Below are 22,026 nucleotides of genomic sequence, written 5' to 3'. Positions count from 1 at the left end.
CAGCAACAGGTTGAATATAAGACAAGCTAATATAATATAATTTAATATAATATACTATGATATGATACAATATAATATAATATAATATAATATAATATAATATAATATAATATAATATAATATAATATAATATAATATAATATAATATAATATAATATAATATAATATAATATAATATAATATAATATAATATGATACATTATAATATAATATAATATAATATAAGATTTATCTATTGATGCCCCTTGGGACGAATTGAAATTGACACAAGCAGTATAGTGGGGGGGAAAGTAGCAATGTAAGGGTGAAAGTGATCAAATAAAATACTTTATACAGTATACAATATCTGTGTAAGTAAATCTGCCATATATAAATGTGCAATGCAGAAATTTCTAAGATTATCATTAACACCAATTGTACTCTTGCACATAATGTTACTTTATTTTTTTTAAGGATGTACTGCCGCAGGAAGTACATCAAGTTCACCACTTCCTATATAATAGTAAATATAAATAGTTCACTCAGTATTGAGCAGCAGATCAAGATTTTGGACACTAACTTGTTGTCATCATTTTGTGTCATCGCCATCAGCTTTAGCCGTGTGACAGTAGTTTTCACATCTTTTTAAAATATGCAGCATTGCATTGTTGGGTTGATAGGGGAGGGTGAGGCTGCATTCCTTCTGAAATCCGCAGCCATCTCTGACGTCTTTAGAGCGCTGAGCTTCAAGTTATTTTGTCAACACCATGTTGAGACGGTCTCACCCCCACCAGAAATTTGCCCAATGACGGTGCTGTCATTTGTAAACTTTTGTAATTTATACTCGTAAATAACAAAAAATGCATACAGGACGACGATTGGCTCCAAACTATTTGTGATGTCATGACTCATGCCCATAGGCCGGCCACTTATAATCGGATATTCAATAAGCGCAGAGAAACTTTCCACTTTCAGCAAATTAATCTGAAAACATTGTTTTCAGTGGACATTGTTGGCACTGAGATGCCATTCCTTGAACACTTCCATAACATTCGCTGTGTGGGAAGAGCCAAAAACAATCTCAAAGACACCACTCATCCTGGACATAACCTGTTTAAGCTCCTCTCATCAGGCGGAGCTTCAGATCAATCTACACACGCACAAACAGACTAAAAAATAGCTTTTTCACAACTGCCATAAACCTTCTGAACTCTGATATATCCTTAGTCTGAGGTGCAATACACTATTTACTATATGTAAAATAATAAGCTATACTGCTGACTTCAATACTTAACAATGAGCCTGGCTTCATTCCAATATTGTGGCCTTTTTTGTATGATTATTCTGTTGTTTAGCTCTATTGCTTTATTTATACTGTATTTATTTATTTGTATTGAATTTAAAATGCACCTCTGGGGTTGTCACAAAGTAACTGTGTTGTGCTATACAATGACAATAAAGTGCTTGAACTTGAACTTGAACACAGTATTTCAGTGTAAAACTCTGCACATACATCATCCTGCACAATGAAGCTCAAACATTCATTGTTGCTCACTGTATAAATGAAATGTTTGACTCGGAGATAACTTTTGTTTTGGTTAAATATTATAAAAGCCAACCAACATGCTTCAAGTTTGTAATCTTTCTAAATCTTCTTGTTCATTTCCTTTTACACCAAACAGAGGAGGGACCCAACAAAACTGCACTTCTAAACCAGCCTTTGTCATCTTAAATAGCGTAATGTGGATTTCTCATCAGGAGATCTTTGACTGTTTGCCTTGATGACAAACCTCCTGTGGTTACATTCATGTCTTTCTTGAGTTTTGTTTGAAGGGATCATAAAGGGCTCTGCTGCAGAGCGTCTGACTGGGAATGTTGATAGAGCTGGATTTTTTTGTCATAATCTGGAATATGACTGGATCAAACATGAAAGTAGTAGTAGTGGGATGTCTGAGGATGGAGATACTGATCCTAAATGGACAAGAATTGTGAGTAATAGGAAACAACTCAGTGAGGTTAACAGGAACTCAAGGATGTTGAAGAAATGCAAAGAAGAAATATGCCATCCAGAAAAACTAATGATGGAAGAGTTAAAGACCATTCTTAATTCTGAAGTAGGTCATGAATTATTGTCTTTAAGACTGACTGTCTTAATTAATGGATTGAGGAAAGCACTTGGGGATATTGAATTGGTGTTAAGAGATGGCAGTTTGTTGGTGAAGTGCAGAAATGCTGAACAGTACAACAAAGTAAGAGTTAGAGGAATGATATTGGCAACTAGGATGAACTTTAAAAAATGCTTAAAGGAGGAATAATAACAGGAATAAGACAGCTTCAGACATTCAGGAACGGTGAATAAGCTTACAGTCCATCAGTGTTGCTGGAATTTAAAGATGAAGTTCCTCCTGGAAAAGTGATGGTTAGCTTTTAATATAAGAGCACATGTTCTGTCCTCCTTGGAAAAAAAACCCTATAGATCATAAATTCAGCTAAAAATGATCTAACTTTATGTTTGAGTAACAGACTCCATCTAGTGGCCATTGTAATTATGACCTGTAGAAGTAACGCAGTTTAAATGACGTCTATATCATGGATGTATTATTAGAGCTGGATACCAGATCAAGAATGGTTTTACAAATCTAAAACCTTCATGGATCAAAAATGTACAACAGAGAGAGTCATAATTGACCTTGTCTGCTGTTCGAGGTGTCCTGTCAACAGGTGGATTTTTCGTTGCAATACCATGAGTGACCACTGGGAAAATTGGCCAATGGCTCAGCGGCGGTGCCCTATCAGCTCTTATAATACATCCATAGCCCACTCTATATGCACAGTACTGTTTCCCCTGCTGGCCACACCCATGAGATCCTCCTCGGCCCATACACTTTACACTGTGATGACGTCACCGATTTTTAAATAACTTTTCATAGATCCATAGATTAAAATGAGAGCGCATCTATAACATGTGATGTGTCTGAAACACTTGATGTTTAGACAGTCAGTTAATGACTTGTATTGTGAAATCAGTAGAATTATATTAGGAGCAGAAAAAAAAGTAGCTCCATGGTGGACACAAGGATGCAGTAAAGGAATACAAAGTCTAAATAAGGCTTTCAAAGTTTTGAAAAAAGAACCACTGGGTTTTCAAATTTTGGTTAAGTATAAGAGAAAGGCAGGAGTGAGGAATATAATAAAGGACTGAAAGAGAGTATTGGTGACTCATTAGATAGATATACACCGTTAGAGAGAGTATGGGATATGATTAAAACTAGAGTCTGGGAATAGGAATGAATATGAATATCTGATAATGAAAGATGATGGAAATATGATAAGAGAATTATTGGCATGGACCTTTGTTAAAGTACACAGTGTAGAAATTGTGAGTAATAATGAAAAAGGAGGGAGAGAGGGAACAACAGCAAGAAACATAGAAGCAAAGCAGGGTGAAAAGGGACATGGAAATACAATAAATATGTTTTCAATGACAGAATTAAACAATGTGTAAAAGAAATCTGGAAAGAAATCAAATAAAATACTGTGTGTTAGATAATCGTAGTGATAGGAGTAAAAAAGTATTAATAAAGTAGTATAATAAGGTTTGGGAAGTGGGATCCTTGCCCACTCAATGGAAATAATCCATAATTGTTCCTGTCTGTTAAACAAATAAAGATCCAGACTAGTAGCTCTAACTTTTCATGTAGGCAAAATTATGTAAAACATGATTAATGAAAGGTTTTTTTATTATTTAGAAATGAAAGGAGACTTAAAAGTGGATATCATAGCGGATTTAGAAAAGGAAGAAGCACTATAGACCCTGCTCTGTGTTTAGAATACAACATTTAAAAAGCTCCTATTAATGAAGAAAGTGCAGTGGCTGCATTTTTCATCGTTAAAAAAGGTATATGACATGATGTGGAAAGAGAGATTAATAGCATCAATGTATTAGATGGGGAATAAGAGGAAAAATATAAAGATGGATTTGTTTTTAACTGGTACAACGATGTAAGCAATAGTTGGAGAGGATTTTATTAAAATGGAACCCCTTGAGGTAGTATACGATATCAAATATGATCAATTAAATATTTAGGAATGTAGGTAGGTCTGTTGGGGTCTCATTATTTGCAGATGATGAAATTGTCTGGACAAGGGGACGATATATAGAGTAAATAGCTCAGAAGTTATAATAAGCAATGGAGGAAGTACAAGCATGGGCACTGGAACAGGGTTTTAGAATTTCAGTTGTAAAAAAAGAAAATATATAATCAAATCAATCTTAAACTATATGAAGATTACTTAGAAAAAGTAGCTTGTTTCATTTATTTGGGGAATCGGTTTGACAAGATGGTCTCTTGGAAAGAACAGCGGGAAAATGTGAAAAGATACTGAATATTATTAGAGGTTTGAGGGGCAGAAAGTGGAAAGCAAATAGGTTGGTACGATGATGTAAGCAATAGTTGGAAATTATTTTATTCAAATGGAACCCCTTGAAAATATGATAAATTAAATATTTAGCAATGTAGATAGGTCTGTGGGGATCTCATTATTTGCAGATGAAGAAGTTGTGTGCACAGGGGTACAAAATATAGAGAGTTCATAGTTCAGAAGTTACAACAAGCAATGGAGAAAGTAGAGGCATGGGTACTGGAACAGGGTTTTAGATATTCAGCTGTAAAAAAAGAAAAAGAAAATACATAATCAAATCAATCTTTAACTATAGATTACTTAGAAAGAGTAGCTTGTTTCATTTATTTGGGTATTCGGTTTGACAAGATGGTCTCTTGGAAAGAACAGCAGGAAAATGTAAAAATATACTGAATATTATTAGAGGGTTGAGGGGCAGAGAGTGGAAAGCAAATAGGTTTCCTATGAAAACTATACATTGGTCTAATTGGTTCAGTTCTTGGATGTATAATCAATCAGTATCAAAGACATTATTAAAAATGTTAGACACAATCTAGTATTGAGTTTTGAAACTGTGCTTTGGGGCCATAAAGACGACTCCAGTGACAGTTTTACAGGTAGAAATGGATGAAATGCCTCTTACATTAACTTATAGGTTTAAATTAATTTTGTAATGGATTACATCATGTATAACAACATTGGTACTTCTGGGGATATATAACCATGCATAATATAAGGAAATATGTGTATGTATGTGTATATTTTCATTGTATTATTATATGTGCATTATATACATAGCCAATTACTGTAGATGTTTTGTGTTTGTTATGTACATTGGGATCTATTAGAAAGACTAAAGACTAAAAGGTCAATGTTATAAGCAAATGCTTCAGCCTACACCTTTTAAGTCCAAAATTGCTTTATTTATTTATTAATAATTTGTCCACCTTTTGGTTTGCTACTACTTCTAAGGGACATGAAAAAAATAAGTACATGTGATTATTTACTTTATTAATAAATGTGTGTGTGTGTGTGTGTGTGTGTGTGTGTGTGTGTGTGTGTGTGTGTGTGTGTGTGTGTGTGTGAGTGTGTGTGTGTGTGTGTGTGTGTGTGTGTGTGTGTGTGTGTGTGTGTGTGTGTGTGTGTGTGTGTGTGTGTGTGTGTGTGACTTTAATAAACTAAACTTAAATCTTAAGGGGACATAATGAGGGTCATACATCTCAGAGTATATTAAAACCATGTCAAGAGAATTAAAAAGGACACACAAACATTTTCGGTTGGACAATAGAGAATAAAGTAAATGAGATAAGAATAGGTGATAAAATGCCACTGTGTCATTAATTGTCCTTCCATGGACTCTAGAAGAAGTAAGACTTGATTTAAACCTGTTAACAGTGATAAAAGGAAACAATACAGTAAAAATGAAGTCAGTAAATATACATGTAAAGAAATTATTCAGAATATGTGAAGACATAAATACACATTTGGGGCAGCTGTGGCTCAGGAGGTAGAGCTGGTTCCCCACTAATCAGAAGATCGGTGGTTTGATGCCCAGCTCGTCTAGTCCACATGTTGAAGTGTCCTTGGCCAAGACACTGAACCCCAGATTGCTCCCAATGGCTGCCAAAGGTGTATGAAACTGTATGTGAAAGGGTGAATGTGGCTTGTAGTGTAAAAAAAGTGCTTTGACTGGTTATAAGACTAGATAGGCGCCATAAAAGTGCGGTCCATTTGCCGTTGATGCATCTATAACATTGGACAATAGAGTAGAGACAGTGTTTATTATTCCAGAATTTAAATGTAATGTCAAATAAAAGGGTTAGTGATGTTAGCTATTCTACTCTTTCTATGCTTAGTAGACGAAATCACCACCAATCAAACATTAGATGGGTTGTGATTCCAGTAGTAGTAGAACTAACAGAAATTAAATACATGCAGTCAGATAGAAGGCATCACACAGTAGCTGACATACCTTAACCTTCGTGTCGTCCTCCCGGGTCAAATTGACCCCGTCTGTTTTGACTGTTCCTTCTTTCCTCCCTTCCTTCTCTACTTCTTTCTTTCCTCTCTCTTTCCTCCCTTCCTTCTTCCTTCCTCCATCCCCCTTTCTTCCCTTCCTTCTGTCTTTCCTCCCTCCCTCCTTCTTTCCTTCCTTCCTTTCCTTCCTCCCTTCCTCCCTCCCTCCCTCCCTCCCTCCCTCCCTCCTTCTCTCTTTCTTTCCTCCCCCTACCTTCTTTCCTCTGTCCTTCTTTCCTTCCTTCCTTCCTACCTCTTTTCCCCTTCTCCCTCCCTCCTTCCTTCTTTCCTCCCTCCCTCCTGCCTTCCTTCCTTCCTTCTTTCCTCTGTCCTTCCTCCCTTTCCTTCCTACCTTCCTTCTTTCCTTGCCTCCCTTCCTTCCTCCCTCCTTTCCTTCATTCCTTCCTTCCTTCTTCCTCCCTCCTTTCCTTCCTTCTTCCTTCCTCCCTCCCTCCCTCCTTCCTTTCCTCCCTCCCTCCCTTCCTTCCTTCTTCCTCCCTTCCTTCCTTGACTCGAGGACAACAGGAGGGTTAAACATTATTCTTAATTAAAAGGGCAGGAATAGAGATGCATTTCATGTGGAGCAACAAGAAAAATAGAAATAGGTATGGTAGTAAAATATAGCAAAGCTGAGGTTAAAGGTGTGATCAAATCAACTCAGATATAGAGAAGAAATGGCGGGAAGATACTACTACAGAATTCAAAGAAAAGTAGGATAAATGAGAGGAAGTATTAGGAATAGAAAGGGGGAGGATATTAGATGAAGGATGGGGTTTGGTCAGTCCATTTAACATCTTAAATAAGCATGCTATAGATAGATGTGAACATTGCGGACTACAGGACATGGTGGAGCATGTATTTTTACCATAACCTAGATATCAACAATAGAGTCAGACAATTAAAATTACACTCTGAAGGAATCAAATGACACTTGGTATGAGAGGAAATGTTGCAGAGGAGTTCAGGTGATGGAGGGTATATGGCTATTTTCAGATTTATAGAAAACACAGGACTTAATAGGAGACTTTAATGTAATAGGACAGTGGTTCCCGACTTTTTATGCCTGTAACTCCTTCAAATAAAAGAAAGTCTACTTGGGACCCTTGTCACATGTTGCTTTATCTACCAGTAAAGTTACTGATTATTTGATTATTTTGATTTGATTCCACAAAATATCAGAGAATAGTAAAAAAACAAACATTAAAGTTCCCCATAGTCTAAATGTCTAGTTTAAGAGTCCAAAATATATTCAGTTATCACCATGTTTGACAAAGAAAACCAATAATTACAATTAAGAAGCTGAAGCAAACTTTCTTTTTTTAAACTTTTGCTTAAAAAATACTTATTATAAGTGATTATTCAGTTATCAAAATAGCAGCTGATTAATCTTCTGTCAATATTAATTTGTTCTTTGTTTTTGTTCCTTCATCTTTTTTATTCCTTTTCTTTATGTCGTCCTCCGTCTACACTTGTTCTGTCTTATTATCGGCTTGTTGATCAACTGTGAAGCGCTTTGAACTACATTAACCTGGATGAAAGGTGCTATATAAATAAAGTTTGATTGATTGATTGGCTTACCTTGCAGCTCAAGAAAGACTGTGTACACAGATTTTCTTTGTTTTCTTTAGGTGTTATCTATCTATCTATCTATCTATCTATCTATCTATCTATCTATCTATCTATCTATCTATCTATCTATCTATCTATCTATCTATCTATCTATCTATCTATCTATCTATCTGTCTGTCTGTCTGTCTGTCTGTCTGTCTGTCTGTCTGTCTGTCTATCTATCTATCTATCTATCTATCTATCTATCTATCCATTCATCCATCCATCCATCCATCCATCCATCCATCCATCTATCTATCTATCTATCTATCTATCTATCTATCTATCTATCTATCTATCTATCTATCTATCTATATATCTATCTATCTATCTATCTATCCATCATTCTATCTATCTATCTATCTATCTATCTATCTATCTATCTATCTATCTATCTATCTATCTATCTATCTATCTATCTATCTATCTATCTATCTATCTATCTATCCATCATTCTATCTATCTATCTATCTATCTATCTATCTATCTATCTATCTATCTATCTATCTATCTATCTATCTATCTATCTATCTATCTATCTATCCATCATTCTATCTATCTATCTATCTATCTATCTATCTATCTATCTATCTATCTATCTATCTATCTATCTATCTATCTATCTATCTATCTATCTATCCATCATTCTATCTATCTATCTATCTATCTATCTATCTATCTATCTATCTATCTATCCATCTATCCATCCATCCATCCATCCATCCATCCATCCATCCATCCATCCATCTATCTATCTATCTATCTATCCATCCATCCATCCATCTATCATCTATCTATCTATCTATCTATCTATCTATCTATCTATCTATCTATCTATCTATCTATCTATCTATCCATCCATCCATCTATCCATCCATCCATCTATCCATCCATCCATCTATCCATCCATCTATCTATCTATCGCTCTATTGTTCTTTCGTTCTATATACCTATTTATATATATGTATATATGTGTGTGTGTGTGTGTGTGTGTGTGTGTGTGTGTGTGTGTGTGTGTATGTGTATGTGTGTGTGTGTGTATACCTATTTCTATATAACCAACACATGTTTTCTCCTATCTCATCTTATCATCTTGTGACCCCCCTTTGATTAAACCAGTGATCCTTCCCGACCCCTTTAGTTAGGAACCACTGTTCTACTAAACCCTCCATACCAGAAGGTGGAGATAACAGCATGCTCTCCTCTAGTAAAACAACACAAGAAGAAGAGAAGGCAGCCTGGTTACAGAGTGATCCCTCCTCCTCCTCCTGCTGTCTCCGGCGTAGACGATCTCTGAATCCTGCTCACGAAAGGGAAAGCAAACCCAGTCTTCTCCATTCCGGGTCCTTCTCTGCTCTTCTGCAGCGATCGGAAGCTTTTAAAAAAAAAACCAAGACGAGTCACGTTTTTATTCCTCGGTGTTTTTTTCTCTCCCCCTCTCTCCTTTCTTCTCGGTCGGTATTATTATTATAGCCTCTTTATTATTTGTCTCCCCTTCCCTCCCTTTTTTTCTTTATCTCCCTCTTTTTTTCCTGTTATCTGCTGCTGCTGACCGTGAGGAGGAATAATAATCTCTCTCTTCTTCCTCCTCTTCCTCTTCTTCCTCCTCCTCTCTCTACCACAAAGTTGAGCTATAGCTTTTTTTTTTTTTTAGCTTAGCCACAGGAGCTAACCTGCTAACTAGCTTTGCAGGTTGCTGCTGTTTTGTTTTGTTTTTGTTGTTTTTTTTATAATCAGCGAACATTTTTCGAGGGTGTCGTCTTGTAAACTCACTTCTTAACTCACCCTGCGAGGTAGACTATTACTAATCGCAGCTTTAGGGTGTGTTTTTTTGTGTTTTGCTTCCATATTAGCCTGCTAGCTCTCTCTATATAATACTCTGCGTATTTAGCCTGGAAGCCAAACTTGCAGGCCTCACATATCAGCTGCAGCTCTTCCACCAGCTCCACCAACACTTTGCATTGACGGTGCAAGCCAGAGTTGACAGGTGAGTAACAAAACTTTTTATATTGTAACGTAACAGTAGAGCAAGAAAGTGCATGATTCAAACACGGTTTTTTTTTTGGTGTGAGAGAGAGAGAGGGAGGGAGGGAGGGGGGGAGAAGGGAAGAGGAAGGGGAAGGGGAGGGTGGAAATCACGCCGGAGGTCGCCATCTTTCATTGGATGCTGCTGCAAAAAAAACCTTTCTGCTAACACTAAAATCAAAGACATGGCTGCTACTTTATTTCACCTCCCTCCTCTCCTAAAAAATGGTGTTTGTTTACAGCCTCTTCCTCCACCTTCCTCTTCCTACCTCCTTCTCCTCTTACCCCCCTTAACACCACGCAGGAGTGTCGCTGTGCATGCATGCCATCTTTCATTGGATGCTGCTGCTGCAACACTAAAATCAAGACATGGCTGCTACTTTTTTTCACCTCCCTCCTCTCCTAAAAAAAAAAAACGTGTTTGTTTACAGCTGAAACCTTTTATTTTGGGGCCTCCTCCTCCTTCTTCTCTTACCCCTGTCTCTTAACACTTTGCCCCTCATTTATTAAGTGTCGCTGTGCATGCATGCCATCTTTCATTGGATGCTGCTGCAAAAAAACAACCTTTTACTAACACTAAAATGAAGACATGTCTGCTACTTTTTTCACCTCCCTCTCCTAAAAAAATCAGTTTGTTTACAGCTGAAACCTCTAATTTTAGGGCCTCCACCTTCCTCCTCTTACCTCCTTCTCTTCTTACCCTCCCCTCCCCATCCCTCATTTATTAAGTGTTGCTCCAGCCACGCAGGAGTGTCGCTGTGTATGCATGGCCCTTGGCATGGGCATGGCATGTGTGTGTGTAAGCTGCAGCTCCTCTCTCTTTTTCATCGGCTTGTGTCAGCTGCTAAAATACGCCTGCATTGCGTCTTTAGTTGGAAGTTGCAACCCTCCCTCCATTCCCCCCCTTTTTATGTCTCCCTTACTCTTCCCCTGAGTGGTAAAGTTGATCGGATAAAGATGGAGATAATATGAATAATAGCAATAATTAAAAACCTTTTAATGTTAAAAAAAGGAGACATGATAGGTGGCTAAAAATAAACTCTATGCCCCCTTTCTCCGCCTCTCTTCCTCTTCCGGCTTGCTTGGAAACACAGCAGTAATATTTTGGGGGTTATAATAACAATAATAATAAATCACCTTGCTTATGTGATGATGCAGGATGGATGGATGAAGGGAAGGGAGGAGTAGGACTGAGCCAAAGTGTGTGTGTGTGTGTGTGTGTGTGTGTGTGTGTGTGTGTGTGTGTGTGTTTTGAGGTTTCAGGCCTTGTGTCTAGACGTTATGATTGACTCACTGCATCTGTTGTTGAGGAAATGTGACAAGGGTCAGTCTTTATTTTAATGTTTATTTATGGGGACACGTCAGGTTAAACTGCGGTGCAATTTGTTATCGGAGGCCACGACCGATGCCAATATTGATATTAGGGAGTAATAATAAAATTCTGATATATATTGGTCAATAATCTTCTATATATGGGTCAATGACGCGATGCAACCCAGTGTCATTTGGTGTAACCAGTATTTTTTCATACAAATCTGATTATATACAGTAAAAATAAATGTGAACTAAAATGCGGACTAAATATAATCCACTTTTAGTAACACTACAGTAAGTTTGCCACAACTTATTTAGAAAAAAAATGTTGTTTTTATGATATATCCTGCTCAATATTGACAAAATGCGTTAAAATGTAACTGTAGAAATACTGTTTATAAAAAAAAATGAAGTAATTATTTGTCCACTTAAATACACTGTAGGTGGATAAAATGTTTAGTATTTATCATTCTTTTGTGGTTACACCATTTGACATTTTCAGGAGCATTCAGTCTTACTAAAAAATCTTTACTGTCTAAATAAGTGTTGGCAAGATGAACACTTAAAAAATATCTTTAAAAATAGTTTTAAAAGCAGCATCAGGTTTGTTAAAATGTTTAAAATGTTGTATTTGTGTTGGTTATATGTAAGGCTGAGCGATATGTGCAGAATCTAATATCACGATACTTTTTGACCAAATACCTCGATATAGGTATTTTGACAATATTGTAGGGACGACTATCGGTCCTTTCACAAACTATTAACACAATGAAACTTTGACTAATAATGTCTAAGTGGATAAAGACAGATAATATATCAGTCTGTTAAGCTCAGAAATTTACCTTTTTACTGTAATTCAGCCTTTAAAAAGCAGGAAAAGACACTTATTCCATATCATGATATTACGATGTTCAAAATCTAAGACGATATCTATAAAATATCACGATATCGGTATAATATCAATAATCAAAGGAAATAAAGTCTTAAACACAAATCTATATAATTCGAGTTGCTTAGCTAAAAAAAAAAGTCTGAATAAACGACATCAATGTAAAACAAATTACAGAAAAGCCGAAAATCTAATTAAATAATTTATGTTTCTCTGACAGGTGACTCTCTGCTGTTATGTGATTAAAGTCGTCGTCTCTAATAATGCGATGTTATTAACGCTACAAAACCTCTGAAGGTGAAAGTTAGGAGCAAATGATTGGACCTAAAAACTGTGTGACATCCACACCGGACTCCTCTGACCTATTTTGTATTTTTGTTGGTTTTTATATAATTTGAAATGACATTTGCACCAATTTTTTTATACCAAAAGTAAGACTGAATGCTCCTGGAAATGTCAAATGGTGTAACCACAAAAGAATGATAAATATTAACTATGTGTATTTAACTCTTTACATACTGATCAGGGTCAGATTTGACACATTTTTAACATCCGAGAGCTGTAAAAATACGTTTTCTTTCAGCCGGAAATGTGATATCTTCACCTAATGTGACCCAAAATAAACAAAAGAGGAAATATATTTGACCCATATTCATGCAGAATTTCCAAAATGTTCATTTAATACAATTTGTTGAAATAGCTGTCATGTTTTATGTAACATTGGACTGTAATATAGTGTCTTTTATTTAGTTTTTAATCATAAAAAGTAAAGAATAAACTCTCTCTCTGCTCTCTAAAAACTTCATTAATGATTAATCATGTTTACTTGGGACTGATGACGTCTTTATGAATAATTTGTGCTTCATAAGTTTGTTATAGAGACTAATTATGAGAGGAAATACTGCGACGAGTCAGAATATGAACAGTATGTGAGGGTTAAGTGGACTTCATTTAAACAATGTAAATGTTTCCTGATCTCCATGGTTACCAGAGTAAATGTAATATTTAGAACAATTGTATTCCATTACCTTTATTTAATATAAAAGTTATAATGTAAGATCATGCCAAACTAGTTGATATGGTGTTTTATTGACAATTTACTGTTTTTAAGCAAGTTGAATTATTTGGTACAAAGTTTTTATGGTTACACCACTTAGACATTTTTGCCATAATCCTCTAATATATTCTCTCAAAATGGATTAAAAGCAGAAATTTGATGCTGGGTCCACAAAAAAAGAATGTGTGCCAAGTTATTCATACGTTTATTTTCACATTTTAACACCTTTTTAAATTTGACTAAACCACATGGACACAAAAAAACTCCATTGACCCACTTATGTACAATTTTGAGGCACATTTAAAAAGTTCAAAGAAAGTTTAAAGGTTAAAAAAGAGATTTTAAAAAGACAAAAAGAAACAGAGACGAATAAAATCCATAACAAGATAGAAAAAATAGAATGATAATAAAATAAAGTAGATTACAATTATAAAGACTGTAAAATATTCTTAGTTCGAATGAGCAGCGTCCCTCCGTAATGAAAAAATTTAACCTCCTTTTAAATTTGACTAAACCGCATGGACAGAAAAAACATCATTGACCCAAATACAGAATATGTATATAAAATGCACATTTTTCATTTACTACTAAACTGTAAACTTCACGAGGATATTAATAAGTATAAATTCCTGTAAATAATAAAACTGTACTTATATATTAAACTTGACTAAAGAAAAAGGACCAAACATACATAAAACGCTGCCTATCTAACGTTAAAAAAAATATCGGAACATATCGGACAATATGCATGCTAATACCGATATATCTTATATCGTGCTGATATGTCGGTATCAGTGAATATGTTGTCGGATATGTTCCGATATATATTGTTTTTTTATTTTTAAAGTTATTCAGGCAGCATTTTATGTATATTTGACCCTTTTGCTTAATTCAAGTCTAATATATATTAGCATTAGGGGCTGGGCCATAAATCAATATTATATCGTTATTGTGATATTTAATAGATATTGTCGTAGATTTTGTATTTTTGTTGTTTTGATGAATATCGTAATATCACGACATGGAATAAGTGTCTGCTTCCTGCTTTTAAAGGCTGCATTATTATATTATCTTTCTTTATCCACGTAGTCATTACATCCACATTACTGATGATTATCTACAAAAAATCTTACTGCGTAAATATTTCGTGAAAGCACCGATAGTCATCGTCAAAATATCGTCAAAATACGATATCGAGGTATTTGGTTAAAAAAAAACAACAACGTGATATTTGATTCTGCTTTGTTGGTTTTTGTGGTTTGTTCTGCATATTTTCTTAATTCATAGCTAATTCAAATTTTTATTATTATTAGTATAGAAGAAGTTTACTGTTTTGTTGCACTGATGTTATTCTATAAAATCAAGTTTAATGTTAAATAAACTATAAAATATCATACTTTCATTAGATTTAAGCAAAGTCCTCACAGATACTTAAAAAGTCTTAAAATGTCTTTTAAATTTAGTTTTTGATATACAAAGTCTACAAATATCTTAAAATGTGTGTTATTGTAGGAGTTAAGGCATTAAATCTGAGTTTCAGTTTGTTATTTATCATTATTTTCTGATTAGTTTACATAAACCAAACTAATCAACTTATTAATTAAAGTAAACAAATAATCAGCAGTTGGAGCTTTAATGAAACTAATCAAGTTTAAGGTTAAATAAACTATTAAAAAAAATCATACTTTCATTAGATTTAAGCAGAGTCCTCATGGATCCTTAAAGTAGTTTTTGATATTTAACGTCTAAAAAGTTCGTAAGATGTTAGGTGTTAAGGCATTAAATCTGAGTTTCAGTTTGTGTTATTTACCATTATTTTCTGATTAGTTTACATAAACCAAACCAATCAAATTATTAATTAAAGTAAACAAATAATCAGCAGTTGGAGCTTTAATGAAACTCATTAGTTGAACTCCCTTTCAACCCACTACAACAGCAAAATCCTGCTTTTTGCATTATTATGTCTCAACAATGGTATTAAAGAATGTGCAGATTGAGGGATCATTACAAACAATGGCCAATATATAAATATCAGAATCTTATTTAATTCCCTTATATCGGTATTGGCATCGGGCCCAGATCTCCAGTATGGGTCGGACTTTATTCAGAAGCCTCGTGGTTACACTTTGACCTGTTTTACATAAATTGTGAGACTTACAGTACGTTTATAGTCTGATTATATCGTAGTAAACCCGTCATGTGTCACATTATTACAGCGCTGTGGTTGTATTAAAGCGCCAGGAATCTGAAGTTGAAGGTTTTTTTTTGACTTCTCGAGTGTTTGTAGGATTTTCTCTGACTCATCTTAGAGGAAAATAATCCTGAATAATCATGAAAGCTTAAAAAAAGGGGAAAAAAGAGTTTAAACAGCGTATACATTGAGAGCAGCCTTTATAGTTTCAGGGGTTTATTTGCCATGTGAGGTTATAGATGACACAGTGAAATATTGGTGGACGTTCAAAGCTTTTAAAGGACACATGCACCTATTTTAAAGTCTTAAAACAATAATTACGCCCCCCAAAAAAACCTGTTTTCTCTTGCTGTAATCATTCCTCCTGTTCATACTGACCATTAGATGGAAGACAAAACCCACAGTCCTCCTTCTGTGCAATAAATATATATATTTAAAAGTTGATCTGAAGCTAATATGAAGCTTCAGTTTTGTCCCAAATGAGTCAAATCTTCATCTTCTATGTTTCAACGTTACAGTGTTTTTAGTAGCAAAGTCTTTGTGTTACTATGGTTACACCACAGCTCAACAGGGAAACACTAAGAGGGAATCTGACGCTAAAAAGACTGTAAATTTGTCAGATATCACTTGATATGAGATTTCCATTGAAAAGCACATATTTTAATAGTCAGTATGAACAGGAGGAATGATTAATACTGACTGCTACATGCTTACTTGTGTCACACTTTGATACTAAACACGTAACATATTTTTATTATAAGCCAATATGACGTTTACCATGTTTACCGTCTTATTTTAGCTTGTTTGTTTTCAAGCATTTAAGCATAAATTGAGGTTTGAATTAGATAATTTAACTCTAACATGCTGTTCATATTCTGACTTATAATTACACCAATTCACATTCATAAATTCCCCCATCAATCATTAATTAATGTTTGATTAATCTTGTTAAAAAAAGACATTCACAATCAATTTTTTATAATCCAGGAGAACATTTTATAGAATATGATGAATACAACATGTTTTAATGCTGATTTTTGCATTTTTTTAATAAACACAGGTCAAATTTTGTACACTTACATATATAAAAACATGTATCAGCTGCACTAAAATTTAAAAAAAGATGCATTTTATTTAAATGTTTGTAAACTGTTGGTCACATTAGGAAAAGTCCTGCTAAAATAAATGTTTTAAGGTGTTTTTACAGCTTTTAAATGTAAAAAATGGGCCAAATTTCACCCTGTACAGTATGTAAAACACATGAAAAATTGCTGAAATTGTCCTTTTTAAAACACACACACACACACACACACACACACACACACACACACACACACACACACACACACACACACACACACACACACCTCTAAAAGTTAAAGGTACATTACAGTTGGCAAACAGGTTAAAAACAAATGTTAACAGCTGTTTTGATGGCTCGACTCGGATTGATGGATAGTCGTGTTTAGCCCCATTCATTACAGTGGCATCACACACACTCACACTCACACACACACACACTCACACTCACACAAATACACACACACACACACTCACACACACACACAAACACCATGTATGGGAATCAGTATGTGGCTCAAAGGTCACCAGCTTTACAGCCATGCCATTCTTTTTCTGCTTTGTATGCAAACACAGCGAGGGCCCGTGTGTCAGAGACAGGCGTCCGATTGTTGGGGCGGATTATCGCTGCTTTACAAGCGGCTCCCAACACGGCAGAGAAAAGGAGGTGTTTCCAGTCATGTTTGGACTCAGCGTAGTCCTCCTCCTGTGTTTATTTTTCTCTCCTCATATATAGTGTAAGTTTGATGTCAGATGGAAATATATATAATGGATGTGATCGGCCAATAAAGCAATCCAACTTTATTTATATAATAAAGATTAATGGAGTTCAAAGTGCTTCACAGATAGTTTATTGATAAGCTGATAATAAAGCAGAATAAGTGATGACGTGAAGAAAAAAAAATTGAGACCAAGACAAAATAAAGATGTTTAGAAAATTTGAATAAAATAAGAGAAAAGGTTTATTAAAAGTTACAGTAAAATAAACTATGTTAAAATGAAATAAAAGAGATAAAGTTGAATAAAAGTGAGACTAAAACTAGGTTTAAAAAAAGAGATTAAAAGACAGAAACAGGCGAATACAAATTTATAAAATAGCGTCAAATAAATTAAAAGAAAAAAAATCTCTCAGATTTATGATGAACCAGGCGGTAAAATTTTAGATGTTGTATATGAAATAATATTTTTTGTAACTTGGGTAGCTTTCACCAAAAGGTTGTGTTCACTTTTTTTGGTTTGAAATTGATTTTGAGTCGGTTTTTATGAAGCTTTTATTCATGAATGTGAAAATTGTGTCACAATTATTTTATGTGGGTCAAAAATGTGACAGTTGAGCAACAAATGTTTTCTATTGTTTATTACCTATATTGTAAGTAGATTAGGCTGTTTTTCTGTTTTGTTTCTTTCAAACTTAATTGATAATCCAGCTTAATTTTTTCGTGCTCGGATAACCGACAAATAACCGAATATTTGCATGCCGACATTCAAAAGAGCTAAAATAGATAATTTGTCAAAAAATAAAGTTAAATATTTATAACAAACAACAAGCTTTAACTGTGCAAACTTGTATTTATTTGACTATCTATCTACTCGTCATGAAACATCATATTTTACGTAAAAATCATCTCAACAACTTGTATGTTTTTATATTTATTTACATTTCAAACTTCACCAGTTCTCGGCAGGCTTTATTAAAGTAACTGTCGGACGCTACCTTCCCCCCTTCCTTCCTTCTTTCTCCGTCCTGTTTGTGTTAAAATATTATTCTGCAGCTAAGTGACGAATCTCTCTCTCTCTTGTTTTGTCCCTTGTGGCCCCCCGTAGCTTCTTTGGTGACACAGAGACTTCTCCCTGAGGAGCCAAGAAGCAGACGGCTCATGACTTCTGACCAGGACACAAAAGTTGTCGCTGAACCACAGGTGCAGCAAGTACAAGAGGCAAAAGAGAGCTCTCATTTGGTGAGTTTCATACGCATATTTACACATGTTTTCAATCATCTGTGTCACCGTTTTTTGGAGTATTTTGGTTTTTCTGGTGACGTGAAAGTCCTGGAAATGTTCAGAGGTTTGTTTTGGGTTTTTTTTGGGTTTGCTGGACCTTATACTACATTCTGCTTAACTTTGACCTGTTGTCCTCATTCGTACCTGTGTTGTTGTGCCACCTAGTGGTCGCAAAAGCACATTACAGTGTAAAACTCTGTGTAAAAATGAGATGGTGGGTATAAAAGTGGACCAGGTACAGATTTTTTGGTGGAAACTTGTTTATTTATGCTTAATAACGTTTGTAGTTTGATATGTTTGACTAATTCAATTGACTAATTTTAATGAGATCAACAAGCTAAGACACCGCTAATCAGGAAGTACTGGTTTTGAGGGAATTGGGACACAGTGAAAATCTTGGAAATGTTCTGAGGTTTGTTTTTGTGAGATTTGGGGAAAACCTTCGACCCTGCATTCTCATTATGGGGGACATTATATTTTGGGTGGATCTTATACTTCATTCTGCTTAACTTTGAACTGTTGTCCTCATTCATACTTGCGTTTTTGAGCCACCCAGTGGTAACTAAATCACATTACAGTGTAAAAATTAGATGGCGGGTATCTTCCCCCAGATAAAAGTGGACCAAGTACAGATTTTATGGTTGAAACTTGTTTATTTATGTTTAATAATGTTTGTAGTTTGATATGTTTTCGCTAATTCAATTGACTAATTTGAATGATATCAACAAGCTACGACACTGCTAATCAGGAAGTACTCGTTTTGAGGAAATTGGGACACAGTGAGTAGTTTTCCTGAAAATCTTGGAAATGTTCTGAGGTCTGTTTTTGTAGTTTGTCGGACGTCTTGAAGTCTTAATTTTAACTGTGGTCTTGAAATCCTGAACAAATTGGCTGAGTAACTTGTTGTTATTCAGCGGTTACTGTCGGAGTTAATGTGACAGTTGGTAGTTTTGTGAGTATTTGTGATTCGGGATGGGTGATAAAATTCTCCGCTATGAAATGTGGGATTTTATAATGTATTGATACGTATCATGAAATGGCATTCAACGTCTTCTAGAAAAGCTGTTCAGAAACTGTTTAATTTATATTTAGTGTATTTTTTATAGCGACATGAACCAATTCCACATATCACAGGATTGAAAGTCAGTAGTTTGACGTCTGCTTTGAAAACTCACACAACTCAACAATAATAAGTGTGAAAAAACAGCTTCAAACACAATAATACTTACTCACAGCTTGAACCAACCACCTAGATTATTTAAAGACTGGGTTGATTGATACTCAACAGTCACAACCCACTTTTCTTTTTTTTTGGAAAAGAGTTGATTTCACACACTGATTATGTATAATGGAGAAGTGCTCCAGGAAGCAGAATAAGAAGCCACTCTTGTAACTGAATAACCATGACCTCCTTTTTATTATATTATTATTATTTCTTTCTTTTCATGAGCCTGTAGTGGATCTGTTCATCGTAGGCGTTGACGTTTTGTTCCCTGTTTTGAGGCGTAAAAAAAACTGAGTGGTACGTCTGAGGTTTGACTCTCGTTCCTTCGCTGGGTGTGACGACACAATATAATAAACTCAACTAAACAAAAGTGGAGCTCAAACTTGAGGCCTTGTTATAAAGAGTGTTGGTTTATTCTTGGTTATACTTCCTTTTGTCCTGCTGTTTATAAACCTTGGGGTGTTTTTGTGCTCACAGTCCTTCTCTTTGTTTTTGTCTTCTGCTTTTTTTTTTCTCACATTGTTTCCTGTTTTTTTAAATTTAGGGCTGCAACTTTCGTCATTCATTCATCCACTTTTTCCCCCTTTGAGTCTTTGAGTGGCATAAAAATTGTGATACATTTTCCTTAAATTGCTTATTATTTGTCAGCCCTAACAGTACCAACACCTCAAAATATTTAATTTACGATTAAACAAATAAATTCTCACATTTACAAACATTTGAACAATAAACTTTATTATATTAAATTACATCAGTGCTATGAAATAGTAAACCTCACTGGGAATTTAATAATTATAAGTAGCTATGAATAAATACATTTAAAAAAAAATATATATATATATATATATTTATATATATTCTATCAAAAGGCCACCAGGGGGCGACCGTTTTGGTGTTAAAAGGACTTCCGTCTCTATACAAGTCAATGGAGAATTCACCAACTTCTCACTTGATGCCTTCTTCAATGCAGTATGATATTCATTTGGGACATTTTGGCCTCCCTGATTTTATATTTGACGATAAAGCAGGGTATGCATTAGGGCGTGGCTACGTGGTGATTGACAGGTTGATTGGTTCACAGGTTCAGGAGTGCGGACAGATTGCAGGAAATAGCCGTGAACTTGTTTCACACCGACAGTTTTCTCCTTTTTGGTTATAGTAGTAACAGCTAACTTGGTTAGCATCACCAGGTTGCCGGTGTAGACTGTGGTAGATCCAGCCCTCGCAACCTCCCCCGCTCCGCCTCATGCTCCTCCTGATGCCCATATAAGTAGAATCCGTGTTTTTATTTTTCCCAGCATGCACCTGAAATTTTCAAGATGGCGCTGCTCAGATCCGAAACTATTGGCCTCCGAGCAGCAGTCCACAAACCAGTGGGTGACGTCACAGATGTTACGTCCATTTCTTATATACAGTCTATGATATAAGCACATATGCTCACTGATACTGATATATCTGTGATAGGTCAATATCGTCTGACTAGTATATTGGTCAGGCTCTTATCAGAATATCCCAAAAATCAACAGTGAGGTTTCAAATGTTTTTATTCAACACAAAGTCCAAAGAGATAAAAGCAAAATCCTAAAAAAAGACAGCATATATTGGACATCTTACTTGATATAAAACCATTGTCAACTAATAATCTCTTAATGGAGCGATTGATTACTGATCATTTCAGCGGATTGTCCAAAAAGGAGAAGTGTGCCCATCTGCTGCTGCTGTGCTGACATTGGTTAACCAACAGGAACAATTGTTGAAGTTCAGTTGAGTTTAATGCTGTTAGATCTCACGAGAAAGTTCACACATTGCTGCTTCTCGTACTGTTGAGATGTAGATAGCGGCAGAGGCCACTTACACTAAAATTTTCTCTGCACCTTCTTTTTTTCTTCTCTTCTTTTATTATTGTGTTTCCCTCTTTTAATACTAGAGTAGCTACCGGAGTTAAATTGCAGGTTGCGTGTGAAACAGCATGTGTGTAGTAAGCAGAGAGTGTAGTTGAGGAACTTGATACCGACCACGAGACAAAACATCTCAAGAATTTATGTTCTCCTATTTTACTTAAACGTTTTAACAAGCAACAAAACCTCAGTGGCAGTTTTATTATAGACGAGAGAAAGTATTGAGGGACAGCTACAGTCTACAAGGCGAGGATCACATGACCGATTGGAAACGAGCCGAAGTATCAGGAAGCTAAGTTTTGGTAGCCTTGCTAGCTCGTCATCTTCAACTGTAGAAGTGAAG

At 35.3% G+C, this 22,026-nt stretch overlaps 1 protein-coding gene across 1 annotated transcript in view; it reads left to right on the top strand.

The window, feature by feature from the left end:
* Positions 1-9,359: 9,359 nt before the first annotated feature.
* The window catches only part of larp4b (La ribonucleoprotein 4B), a gene marked incomplete in the record, with an annotated part of 58,227 nt that continues 45,560 nt past the window's right edge, over positions 9,360-22,026 (top strand). Inside the window, 2 exon segments of the mRNA XM_062429792.1 lie at positions 9,360-9,991; positions 18,385-18,518. Coding sequence (XP_062285776.1) covers positions 18,438-18,518 — 81 coding nt within the window.

The sequence above is a fragment of the Scomber scombrus genome, chromosome 11, assembly GCF_963691925.1.
Source record: "Scomber scombrus chromosome 11, fScoSco1.1, whole genome shotgun sequence".
NCBI lineage: Eukaryota > Metazoa > Chordata > Actinopteri > Scombriformes > Scombridae > Scomber > Scomber scombrus.
This window is presented reverse-complemented; position numbering and strand designations above follow the sequence as displayed.